This window comes from Lemur catta, chromosome 1, assembly GCF_020740605.2.
Source record: "Lemur catta isolate mLemCat1 chromosome 1, mLemCat1.pri, whole genome shotgun sequence".
Classification (NCBI taxonomy): Eukaryota; Metazoa; Chordata; class Mammalia; order Primates; family Lemuridae; genus Lemur; species Lemur catta.
In genome coordinates, this window is record NC_059128.1 from 274,184,089 (window position 1) to 274,197,470 (window position 13,382).

At 45.1% G+C, this 13,382-nt stretch overlaps 1 protein-coding gene across 1 annotated transcript in view; it reads left to right on the top strand.

The window, feature by feature from the left end:
• Nucleotides 1-13,382, top strand: part of HUNK (hormonally up-regulated Neu-associated kinase) — a 66,949-nt gene that overhangs the window by 33,654 nt on the left and 19,913 nt on the right. Inside the window, exons 6-7 of the mRNA XM_045525170.1 lie at nucleotides 7,776-7,911; nucleotides 12,627-12,789. Of these exons, the coding sequence (XP_045381126.1) occupies nucleotides 7,776-7,911; nucleotides 12,627-12,789 (299 nt within the window). The remainder of the gene's footprint in view (nucleotides 1-7,775; nucleotides 7,912-12,626; nucleotides 12,790-13,382) is intronic.

Below are 13,382 nucleotides of genomic sequence, written 5' to 3' on the forward strand. Positions count from 1 at the left end.
TTCTCGTGTGTAATTATCTAATTCGGCCCATACTTTCACCTTTAGGGAGGGTAGAGTCTCTGGAGGCTGAAAGCAAAGGAGGCATTATGTCCTTGGGAAGATAAGTTACAGTTCCGTCATTACAAAAGAAATATTTCTGCACTGAGAGCCATAACTCTTGGAGTTAAGAAATGTGCAAAATATCAAACGGATTGTTATATTTTGGTTTTAGAGCTTCCAGAAATGTAAGTGCTGCAGAGCTCCGCGAGGAGTGCTCATTTATTCATTCACCCACTCATTCCATATCTCATCTTTATTAGCTTGTTCCGTGGATATATATTGCGTGCCAGTCGGGTGTGTTCCAGGGTGAGGAGGACAGAGAACAAACCAGACAGTCTCTCTACTCTCATAAAGCTTATACATCAGCGGGACAGGCAGAAAATTAATGGATAAACAAACGTGTGATCTTTGGTAGTGTAAGTGCTCTAAATAAAATAAAATAAATCAGGATAAGGGGATAGGTGTTTTTTTTTGACACATAAGATTATTTTAAAGACTTTGTATTGAGGCATAATTGTAGATTCACATGCAGTTGTAAGAAATAACACAAAGAGATCCGTGTACCCTTCACTCAGTTCCCCCCAGTGGTAATATCCTGTATAATACCACGACCAGGAGGTTAGCACTGATAAAATCCATTGACCTTGTTCAGATTTCACAAGTGTTACTTGCACTCAGGTGTGTGTTGGTGTGTTTTTAGTTCTATGCAGTTTTATCACATGTGTAATTCGTGTGACAGCCACCACAGCCAAGGTACAATGCGATCCCATTGCAAGGATCCCTCTGCTACTCCTCTTCCTCCCCTCCGCCTACGCCCCATCAACTACCCTGTCCCCATCGCTATAATTTTGTCATTTTAAATGTTTTTTGATATAAGTTTTATATATAAGTACCTTTTTTTAGAATAATTCCCTTGAGGTCCATCCAAGTTGTTGCACGCATCAAGACTTTGTTTCTTTTTATTGGTGAGTGGTATTCCCTGGTGTGGCTATACTACAGTTTGTTTAACCATTTACCCACTGAAGGACCATTGGGGTGTTTCCAGTTTGGGGCTATTATGAATAAAGCTGTTATGAATATTCACATATAAATTTTTTGTGTGAATGTGGATTCACTTGTCTGGGACAAATGCCAGAGAGTGAAATTGCTGGGCAGGATAGTGAGCACATATTTAGTCTTGTAAGAAACTGTCAGCCTCTTGTTAAGAGTGGCCGTACCATTTTGCATTCCCACTAGCAATTTGCTAGCGATCTCTGCATCCTTGCCAACATTTGATGCTGTCACTATTTTTTAGTCATTCTGGTAGGGGTCTAATTATGTCTCATTGTGGGAACAAGATGTGATATTTACTAATAAATGCGGTCTTTCAAAGGAGTCTCTTTAAGAGGTGTATAGTCACAAATGTTGCCATCTCTCAGAGTGATTCTGAAGTTCTTCTGATGGCTCAGAGCCTATTTTGTCCTAAGTGACCCTTAACAAAGGATGATAGGAAGATGTTTGTACCCCCAAGCTTGGGAAGGGCAGACAGTATCACTTTGAGTTTCACTGAGACTCTGAGGAGCTGGAGAACTGCTGATCTGCTGCCTTCTCATTGTACTAGTTAGGACAGGTCAGGTTGTGCTGCGGTAACAATCAGCCCCCAAATTTCAGTGGCTTAAGACAACAAAGGCTTATCTCTCGCTCATGCTACATACGTATCTATTGAGAGTTAGATCAAACAGTGAAGGGCTCTGCCCAACCTGGGGCCCCAGACTGATGGTGCAGCCACCATTCCCCACATTCTTGGTTCATGTAGAGGGAAAGAGGGAAAGGGAAGGAGAAGGTCTTGTCACTTGCACTCATAACTCATAGCTTTCTAAAAGATGGCACATGGCTTCACCAGCTGAATGGAGTGGGGCAGTACAATCTGACCATGTATACTGAAAGTGCAGAGCGAGAAATATTAGTTGAACAGCATCAGTGTGAGCCACACGCAGGCTGTGGGAGGAGGAGTAGGCAATTCAGCCTGCGTTCATCAAGGGATGGGCTGGGCAGCCGGGCAAGGACAGGTAGATTAATAACACAAGAAAATCAGTCTCATGCCAGGTGCAGTGGCTTATATCTGTAATCTCAGCAGTTTGGGAGGCCAAGGCAGGAGGATTGCCTAGGTCCAGGAGTTTGAAACCAGCTTGGGCAACATAGGGAGACCCCATTTCTACAAAAATTTTTTAAAATTAGCTGGTGTGGTGCCACATGCCTGTAGTCCTAGCTACTCCAGAGAATGAGGCAAGAGGATCACTTGAGCCCAGAAGCTGGAGGTTATAATGAGCTGCAATTTCGCCATTGCATTCCAGTCTGGGTGACAGGGCAAGACTCTGTCTCAAAAAAAAAAAAAAAAAAAAAAAAAAAAAATCCGTCTTATAACTTCAGGACCATACCTTTTTTTTACTCCCAATAATATTATACAGTCTTAGCAGGCTGGAATCTAAGTGGTTTTTGATTGTGAAAATTAAATTTACTCTTAAAGAAGTAAAAGTTGCACTCCTGAAGATGTTAAAAAAGTCCAAAGGTAATTCCAAAGGAAAAATATTAAAAATGTTCCCGGCAATTTCAGCATCATTGGAGTTGGTGTCCGACCTCATATACATATAATAGCTCCTGCTCTGAGCAGACAGTTTTTACTTTGGCCTTAAGCTCTGTGTGTGCTTGTTAAAGATCTTCACATTCCTGCAGGACTTTGTTGTCTTGACTTGTCAAGCATGAATTGCATTTCTATATCTGATTTTCCAACTTAGGAATATGGTAGCAACTCCCCCCCACCCATTTTTTTTTTCTGTTGGGATATACAAATATGTCTCCTCAACTAGGGTTTTGATCCTTTGTGCCAGATGTCAAGCACCGTGTTTGCACATGATAGAGGCTCAGGGAGTCTAAGTTGCTGACTGGTGTTAAAGTGCACGTGTGACCTGGAAAGGTGGCCCGTACATTCTTCTGATGACTCAGAGCTGGGAGGTGGCCTGGTGCAGGAGGGCCCAGAGCATTGCACCAGCTGCTGAGGTAGCCCGGGGCATCTTATCTTGTTTAAAGAGTGAATGACTTTGGGTTTGGGCATCAGCTGCTATCCTTCTGACAGCCCCCTGTTTTTCTAACCCTTTGCACCCCTCTAAGTGTATCTCCTTTCCCTTCCAACGAGCCTGGTCCGCCTATACTTATGATACCATATGATACCATCTGCTTACATCCCAAAATATCAATACTAGTTTACCAGTAACAAGAGTAGCTGCCATTTGATTGAACAATCATGTGCTTTTCATGTGATCTTGTTTTTACACAACTCTGCAAGGTAAGGACTATTATTCCCCATTTACCAAGGAGGAAACTGAGTCTCAGAGAGACTAAATCCTGCTTGACTGAAAACCTGGATTTTTCTACTGTGCTGGGCTGCTTCTCTCCTTTTTCTGGCTTTATTTAATGTAAGATGGGCCCTCCCCAAGGTTCCAGGGTATTATCTGCTGCCTCTATGTCTTTATGTTTTGAGTAACGCCGATCCAAATTGAAAATATGCCAGTTTTATTAAGTGTCTCGCTAACACACATCTTTATTAACTGGATGATTCTGTTACTCCTGTTTGTGATGGTCTCATCTGTTTTATTCTGCTGCCCTTTTTTTAGATTAAGTTGGAAGAATTTTTACCAAATTGGAGTTGGAAACAGTGTCATTGCCCTTGTGAATCCGCGGAGTGCGCTTCCAAACACCCGCCCTCGTCGCTGTCATGTTAATAGTTGGAACACTAAAGCCTGGGGTGCCTTTCCACTTCTCTCCCCCCGACAGCTTCTCTCTGCTTGTTGGCACTTGTGTGTCACAGAGCAGGGAGTGCCTTTTGTGACTTAGAAACTTTTCAGACAGCTGCTTACCTTTTCATCGCCCCACCTCCCCCAGCAGTCACTGCAGATCAAGAGTGTTTTGTGGCTCAAATTCACCAAAGTGGAGCTGAAGGAGAAGTGCAAGCTTTTGTGAGGGTTGAGCCAGGGCTAATGAAGGTGTCCTAGAAGGTGTGATTATCAGACTGTCAAATAATTCTTTAGCTTGGGAGGTGATGAAGGGGGAGCTTAGGGTGGGGATGGGATTCTACTTGCATCCAGCAGGCTACCCTAACGTGAAAAGTCCAATGGCTTTGTCTGTCGCCTGTGGCTCTTCCTTCGGCATAGCCTCCGGGTGCTCACACAAGCCAGTCCCGACTTTGGGAGGCTGAGGGCTCGTGAAAGAAAGTGAGTTTTGCACTGGAGGAACCTGTGCCGTGTGTTTTGTTGAGCAGGGTGGTGGAGCACCCACGTGGTTCACCCCACCTCTCCAGGCCTGAACGGAGAACCTACATTGTGTTAGCGCCGAAGGGTGAAGGGCGGCGACATGTGGCTTTCTAGGACTGTGGAGACGTGTGGCCATGCCTGGCGTGGCTTTCTAGGACAGTGGGAAATATTTTAATCTCTTTTGCCCATGAGACACAGGAATTTACAAGACCCTTAACACAAACTTCCAAAGAGCTCTAAGGTGTTCTTAAAGTCCTTTTTGGAGAGCAATGCAATGTTTGCAATGTCCAAAGAGATAAAATTGGTTAGTAGAGATTTGAACTAAAATTACTTGTGCTCATCAGCAATTTGTGATGATGCGGAGTGCTTGGTTATGAAAATAGAACAGAAACACACATCTAGTTTGTCCTTAGCATTTCTGGTTAGTCATGCTCTGAAAAAGTCCGGCAGCAGCCCGGTTGTTATCCAGGTCCCCTGAGGGTAAGCAACAGCGATGTCTCAGAAAGCATCACTAACTCCACGGCCTCCCCGATTCCATTCCTTAAGCCCACATCTTTTTTTTCCTTGACCAATAGATGCCCCTAGTTAAGATCCAGATAAATCTTGCAATGCAGAAGTATTTGGAGAAGGGAGATGGAGATGGAGATTCTAAAAAGAGAAATCTTTTTTTTTTTTTGGAGACCTGTTTGCTTTTCAGACTATGGAAGAACATTTTAGGAAAGTTTTATTTGGACACCCAACTATAAAACTTACAGTATGAAATGTACCTTGTGACTGTAACGGCATCCACATACCTATTTTTACCCACTCAGTCTTAAGAGGAGATGACCTTCTGGTGACCTCGACAGTGCCATATGGGCACCCACCCTGGAGGAGTCACCTGGCAGCATGACCCAGCGAAGGTTGTTTCTCTTGAGTTGATTCAGGCATCATAACTGGCTCCTTTGTGATGGTGTTGTTTTCACCCTGCACAAAATGGGACCCATCTTTCTTTTAAAAACAGCACTAAAATGACAACTTAAAGCCTATGAAAAAGTGAGAATTTTTATGACTTTTCCTCACAAAACTAGACTATCTTAGGAAACAGAAAAATAACTTTGAAGAGAAGGATATAAAAATTGGGGGACTGAGTAAGTTAAGATTAATTTCTAGGATTTATTGTTTGGTATATTGGAAATCATGTACAAAGCTGCATAAAAGAATATTTTTATATTGCAAAGACATTATAACCATGTTCCATAAAATAAAGAATATAGATAAAGAAAATATCACATTCCCACAAGTCAAGCAAGACAGTCAGTCTTCATTTTGAAGTCATTGCTGATATTCTTGGGCATAGGTGGATATGCTGTATATCTGCTGAGCAATTTTGTAGCCTGTGCCCTTCACGCACATTATAAACATATTTTTATGTGTTGTGTAGTTGTCTCCACTCTTGTAATCTTAAAGGTTGCAAATGTTCTGCTTAGAGACAAACTAGCTTCCTACCTCTAGTGCTTAGATGGACAGCAGGCACTCTGTGCATGTTTGTTGAATGAAAGGAAACCCAAGGCATTGTTAAAAATCGTTTTTGCTTGGGATGGAAGGAAACAGGGTTGTAGGGATTTTATAGTTTGTCAACGGTTTCTCGTATCCTTCCCTTACGTACCACGCTCAGCATGACTGATGTGACTGTAGCGAACTTTGGGAGGCTGAAAAATAAGGCAAACTTTACTGGCATCCAGTCTGCCCAAGCAGCCTCTTCCTCTCCAGGGACGGCACAAAAGGAGGGGCCCAGCAGGTAGACGTGGTTCACAGTGTGGTGCTTGCTGGAACTTTGTACGTGAACTAGGATTTTTTTTTTTTATATTACTGTATTACAGGCGTACAAACATTTTGGTTACACGAATTGTTTTTGTGCCATTTGAGTCGAAGTTGTAAGTGTGCCATCACAAAGATAGTGTGCACTGTACTCGTCAGGTGTGAATTTACCCGTCCCGTCCTCTCCCTTCCGCCTACTTAGTTTCCGCAGTTTTACTACCGTATGTGCACGTGAACTAGGACTTTAAAACTTGAGTCACTCTCGTGCAGAGTTAACACTTGACACTTAAACAAAACGGGTGGCTCTCTGGTGTCTCGACAGCTGATTGGCTGGGCCGGGTGGGCACGGGCTCCGTCCATGCTGGGCGCTGCGTCTTCTGTTCACAGAGGGGAAGTGAACGGCCACGGAGAATGCTTTAAAAGAAAGCAGGACCTCACGGGCCTCTTGAGACACTGAGTGTCCCTTGGTTCCTAATTAGAGGGTCAAGCTTAGAATGCCTTTCCCTTCTGGCTTCTTCCTCAGTGCCCAGAAACCTACCTTGAGAGCAGGTACTTTGTTTACTTTCTTTCATCCTTCCAGCCTGTAAATAGAACGTCTCTTCCACTCACCTCTAAGCGGCAAGACCACAGGTAGTGTTGGGAAGTGCAGGGCGTGGGGAAACCCAGCCTGGTCCTTGGTTTAGCATGTACCAGCTGCATCCCTAGGACAGGTATCCTAAATTCTTTGGATATGTGGCATCTCTTTTATATACTTTTTTTCTTTTTCTTTTTCTTTTTATTCTTATTTCAGCATATTGTGGGGGTATAAATGTCTAGGTTACATATATTGCCCTTGCCCTCCCACCCACCCCCCGAGTCAGAGCTTCAAACGTGTCCATCCCCTAGACGGTGTGCATCACACTCATTATGTATGTATACACCCATCCCCTCCCCCCCCAACATCTGCCCGACACCCGATCAATGTTATTCCTAAATGTGCTCTTAGGTGATGGTCAGTGAAACCAATTTGATGGTGAGTACGTGCGGTGCTTATTTTTCCATTCTTGGGATACTTCACTTAGTAGAATGCGTTCCAGCTCTTTCCAGGAAAATACAAGAGGTGCTATATCACCATTGTTTCTTATAGCCGAGTAGTACTCCATGGTATACATATACCACATTTTATTAATCCACTCATGTATTGATGGGCACTTGGGTTGTTTCCACATCTTTGCAATTGTGAATTGTGCAGATATCTTTGTTATAGAATGTCTTGTGTTCTTTTGGGTAGATGCCCAATAATGGGATTACTGGATCAAATGATAGGTCTACTTGTATCTGTTTAAGGTATCTCTGTATTGCTTTCCACAGGGGTTGCACTAGTTTGCAGTCCCACCAGCAGTGTATGAGTGTTCCTGTCTCTCCACATCCACTCTTTTATAGAGAAGGAAATAGGATTTAAAACACACCACCTGTCTGAGGGGAGGTGGGGTTGAGCCCAAGCTCTGCGAATCATTGGATCAAAATCCTGCCCAGAGACTCAGAGAATAGATCACCCCAGTGGTGTCTGGGGAGTGGCAGGTGAGGTGAGGGTCGCCTGCGGTGGTGGTTGTCAGCGGTGTCTGCGTTCAGCCTATAACGTGGGTGTGTTCTTTCCTGCATGTCTTCCAGGAGCCATCAATTTCCTGCGCTCTCTCCTGGAACCAGACCCTGTGAAGAGGCCAAATATTCAGCAAGCACTGGCGAATCGCTGGCTTAATGAGAATTACACAGGCAAAGTGCCCTGTAACATCACTTATCCCAACAGGTAATTTCGTGCACACAGAGGGACTCCTCTGCGGGCAAGATGGGGCCTGTCCTACAAGCCCTGAATAGTTGTGGATAGGAGATTCAAGGAAAAGCTGTGTTCTCTTGGCTGTCCTGCCTGCCTCTGCACCCCTCTTATGTATAGACAAGCTCATCTCAGCACACAGAGAAGGCATAGTTAGGGCCATCCCGTGCGGTTGTGCAGTGTGCCCCGTGGGGGTGCGGGCTGCCCGAGGTGGCGTCTTCCCCGAGAGGCACCTCTTTCTAGTTCACACGAAGGGACCATTTAGACCAGCTGTGGCCCGAGTGTATGTGTCTGTGTGTGTGTGTATCTGTGTTTACGTGTATGAGTGTGTGCATGTGTGGATCTGTTTGTGTGTGTGTGTGATCCAGCCGTGACCTCACCTGCTAACATCAGGCGGATCCCATGGCATTTCCCCCTCCTCTTTCAACCCACCCTTAGTTTCCTCTTCTCCTTTGTTCTAGATGTTTATTTCAGCCCTAAGCACTCCCCACCTTAAAGTGTGGAGGGTGGGAAGAAAAGGCACAGGAGTCATTAGTGTCAGGCTGGGTCCCCGTGGGCTTGCTGTGAAGGGTCACCGTGTCAGTTTCCACAGGCAGGTCTCGTCACGGAAGTCCCACGGACAGAAGCCCCAGCGTAGGAGCTCTGATGGGCACCTTGTGTGGCCCGGGCTTCTGCGTGCGGGATACTGACTACAGATTTGAAAGCAAGTACGAGAAAACCTGTTCTTACACTTCTCCTTCTCATTTGATACATTGCTAACTAACCTGAATGGGAACTGTGGGCTCTCACTTTGGCTACGTCACAGAAAACATGGAGACCACATGGATCCAACACCGTCCTTCTGCCTTCAGACCCAGGGTGGCCCACACATCTGGCCAAGCTTGGAGGAGGATGAGAGAACCCTGACTAAGGGGGACAGATGGGGCTGAAAGGACAGGGAAAGGGATGTCCTCCGTGGTCTTATTTTCAATGCCCAGGAAGGTCTGGAAACATCCACCAAGCCTTATGAAAGCTGAAGTATTGAGTTCTCCAGACAAGATGGGCAGGTAGTTCCTGGAAGTTCCGGAGGAACTTAAGGGGTGTGGAGGTCTGCGTCCACACTACTGGGCCAAATTTCCACTCACTGTGACCATAGGGGAGGTGGTTTCACTCAGATGCCATCTAGAATTCTACCGTTTGGCTCACGGGAAGTAATTTAAGCAAAGTCTACGTTACTTAGGTTACCAAGGGAACCTGGAAATAGATTGCTGTTTTCCAATACCGGCTTGATTTGGGCCAGTTTCTGAAACAGACACCAGAAATATTACCCCAAAGTGAGGCAGACCTCATTACTGATGCTCACATGGAGGAGTCCTTTCTGTTAAAGGAGGGGGCATTGGTGGCAGCCTAATGAGTCATTAGGCTAATGTAATCACTGTCTAAACGAGCAGGATCCATGCGCTCAGCGCAGCAGCTGTTGAAGAAGTGGAGCTGGTATTAGACAGGTGCTTCCCCTCCTTGTTGGCTATATCTTCATTCACACAGAATTAGGACGCGGCGTCTCATTTTGTAGCTTTTCCACAGGCTGTAGACAGGCTTTGGTAGATTAAAACTGAAATTCAAGTGCCTATTACTGGTGTTGCCAGATTAGAAGTTTTTGCATTTGGACTTGGTCAGAAGCATTAAGGGCTGCACGTGCTACTAGTTAGGTGGATTGTAAAAAAAAATGGTTTAGATCTTGTGTATTAAAGAAAACAACAGCTCGCTGTCTTCTGTTTATGTTCGCCCATTACTCATTTTATACTGGAGGCAAATTAGTGTTCAGTTTTTAAGTAATGGAACCAGAATTCTAAACTGTTGGGGGAGGGACATGTTATTTACAGTTTTATTTTGAAAAATGTTTATCCTTAAGGCAAAAAATGTATTTTTTATAATTATTTTTCTGGTTTTACCAGCACATGGATAAAGGGAATAAGAACATGGGACTAGAGAAAAGAATATCTGGTTTAAAAGTATGTTTTATAGCCCCATATTTAATTATTTTAAATATTGTCAATGTTTTCCTTTCGGGAAAGTAAAGAAAATAAAGGTTTCATGTTTTCCTCTACTTATCTGTAAGGCCTTCTCCTGTGAAGTCATTTGGGCCTCCAAGTTGATCTCCAACAGGCAAGAGGGAAATGTTTTTAAAAGTAAATTTTTTATAGTAAGTGTTCATGCCAGTCAGTCAGCAGATGTTTGCTGGGTGCCTGTCTCCCCTCCCTGATCCGGGTGCAGACATTTTTATAGCACCAACCTTGCTGCCTCCTCCTGTCCCTGAGCAGGGGCCTGGACAGTCTCTCTGCCCCTGTCTGCTCTGGAGATGGTGGGAGGGAAGGAGGTCATGGGTAATACAGGACAGAATTAGACCAAATTGGATCTGTGGTTTAAAAATGGATTTCATGTGAATTTGCTTAGTTCAAATTATATCTAGTGTTCTGGAACATTTTACCATTCTCTGTGTCACCCAAACATGCAACAATAATACAAATTCAACAGCTGATGTTGGAGAGCACCAAATATATACATTGTTTATTGGAAAAGCTTTAAAATATTATTCTTAATCAAGAGTCAGTGAGTCTACATTTTGGCAGAACTCCTGGGTTTTGTTGTTGTTGTTTATGAGGTATTTTTGGTTTGTTGTTGATGTTTTGTTTTGAGATGGAGTCTCTCTCTCTGTCACTGAGGCTGGAGTGCAGTGGCATCATCATAGCTCACTGCAACCTCAAACTCCTGGACTGAAGCGATCCTCGTGCCTCAGCCTCCCAAGTAGCTGGGACTCTCTTGCTCAGGCTGGTGTTGAATGCCTGGCCTCAAGCAATCCTCCCACCTCGGCCTCCCAAAGTGCTAAGCTTACAGGCAGGAGCCAATGTGCCTGGCCAGAGCTCCTGTTTTTGAAGACAACAGATAAAAAGGGCAGAGATGGCGTGTCTGTCCCTGCGCACCTCCCTCCTCTCACCTCTGCCCAGGGGGCACCGCATGCCCTCCCTGGCACCTGCAGGGGTGTGTGGTCTTGCCAGGAGCAGGGGCCACCAGCATGATCTGATTGGCCAGGGTCAGGGCCACACCCACACTGGAGTTCCCAGATATTTTCAAACAACTGCACCCTCTATGTTAAGTGTTCTGGCAAACCTCAAGTAGTGTATTTTTTTAAACAAACATGTTATTATGTTTTACCACTAGTTATTCCAATCTCCCTCCCACCCATTATCTAGAATTTATAATCTTGTGTACCACAAGAGTGAGGAAGGCTGATTTCATTGTTCTTTCAGCATGGTTTTTTTTTTTTGGACAGCACTTAGTCAATTCTAGGGGAGGGAGACCTGGTGTAGGTTCCACCGACCGCTGGAGGACAGTGGTCAGGAGACCTAGTCTACTCTTGGCACCCCAACCAACTCAGGGTGCAAACTAGGCAATTTGGTCTCCTCTTCTTCACAATGATGGGGTTACACTGCGGAGTTTCTCTGGCATTATGGTTCTGAGGTTCTGTCAAAAATATTTTCAGACCCTTTGGCAGAAGCTACAAGCTCTGCAGTCAGATGAGGTTGCTTTCTGCTCAGAGTGTCCTATTTGCACCTCTCAAGGGATTTAGAATGTTCTTTTGGCACATCCCCTCTACCAGCACGCACGCTCCTGATAACTCCGCTTGACTTCTTGTTCTCTGCACCCGTTGCCTGTGTCTGTTTATCTGAGAGGCAGTGAATGTGCAGGGTTGGCATCTGGACTCCGGCCAGACTGCCTGGGGGTGATTCTGGGGCTGCTGCTTCCTGCCTGCGGGACCCTGGGCACGTTACTGTATTGCTGTGAGCTTCAGTTTCTTCATCTGTAAAGCGGGGACAATGACAACTCCTACTCATAGGACTGTCGGGGGGATGAAGTGAGTTTGTACTCTCTCTTCCCCACTGGAATGTAAGTCCCGTGGATTTGGCGGGTGAATGAATGAATGAGTGAATAAGTGAGTGACTGATACTTTTTTGGCATTTTATCCCAAAGAGTTTAGCTTCACAATGTCCCTATAAAGTAGCTTTAACCTGCCTTCCTCTGAGAGCACCCCCACATTACAGCTGAGCTCCCCGCGTGTGAACTTGGGAGCTCTCCCTCTTCCTCTAACCATGGTCTGGCTGCTTCCCGAATACCTTCCTTTCTCAGCCCAAAACCCAGATTAAGTGTGGCCTCTATCCATGGCAACAAATGCATTGTAAGGAAAGAATGTATAATTGGAAAGAAATTTAGGGGACAAGTGGGGAATTTGAATATTATCTGGTTATTAGATGATATAAAGGGATTATTGAAATTTTACTGGGTGTGTTGATGGTATTGTGGTTCTGCCGGAGATGTCCTTGGTTTTGAAGATGCACACGGAAGTACTAAGGAGTGAAATGGCATGTCTGTAATTTAAAATACCTTAGCAAAAAAAAAAAAAATAGGTGAAGTGAGTATGGCAAAGTGTTAATTGGCACATCCAGGTGATGGTATGCATAGGTAATATGCTATTCCATCCACTCCTCTGAGTACATGACATTTTTCCTAACGAAGTGAGTGAATGAATGAATGAATGAGTGAATGAATGCACCCGATTGTGCACCTGGGGCCTGTGTGGGCCGACTCCGTGCTGCCATGGGTGAGCCTCTCCGTGAGGGTGAAGGGGTGACTGGGTCTCTGTCTCTGCCCGGCAGGATTTCCCTGGAAGACCTGAGCCCGAGCGTGGTGCTGCACATGACGGAGAAGCTGGGCTACAAGAACAGCGACGTGATCAACACTGTGCTCTCCAACCGCGCCTGCCACATCCTCGCCATCTACTTCCTCCTCAACAAGAAACTCGAGCGCTATTTGTCAGGGGTAAGTGGGACCCGATGGGTGGTTTTCTCTGCTCTCCGTGGAAAAAAGAGCTCTTCTACCCAAAGTGTTTCCCAGTTGCTGATACTCGTCCAAGCTGCTAATTTTACCTAATGTGAGTTTCCTGAATGTGGAATAAAGTAGAAGCCAAACCTGCTTCTCAGGTAGCACTTTTTGTCTGGGATGTTTTGCAAACATTCTCCCACAGAGTTAAGGCCTGGGCAGAATTGCGAGGAGGTTCAAGCCTCTTTTTCCTTCAGCTTCTCTGTTGCCTATTTTGTTCTGCTACTGTTTTGCTCTTTCGGTTCCCCACATTAGAGGTTTTGGGGGCTCCTCTGGCCATAAAAGTTAGGGAGCAGTGTCTCTGGCATTTGTCTCTCAAGTATGGTATGGGAGGAAGCCGCTATTTACTTTTACTTCTCCAGAAAATAGAAATGAAGTTGAGCTTCACTAACTTGACCCTGATACCTTCACTCAGTCTGGGTGTCTTGTGTCACATATGAGTGAGAGTTGGGGGTCCTGCAGGATGGGGTGGACAGTGGTACCCTGACCCCTTGGTCCCCTGCATCATTTTTGGGTAAGGGAATGTACATGCT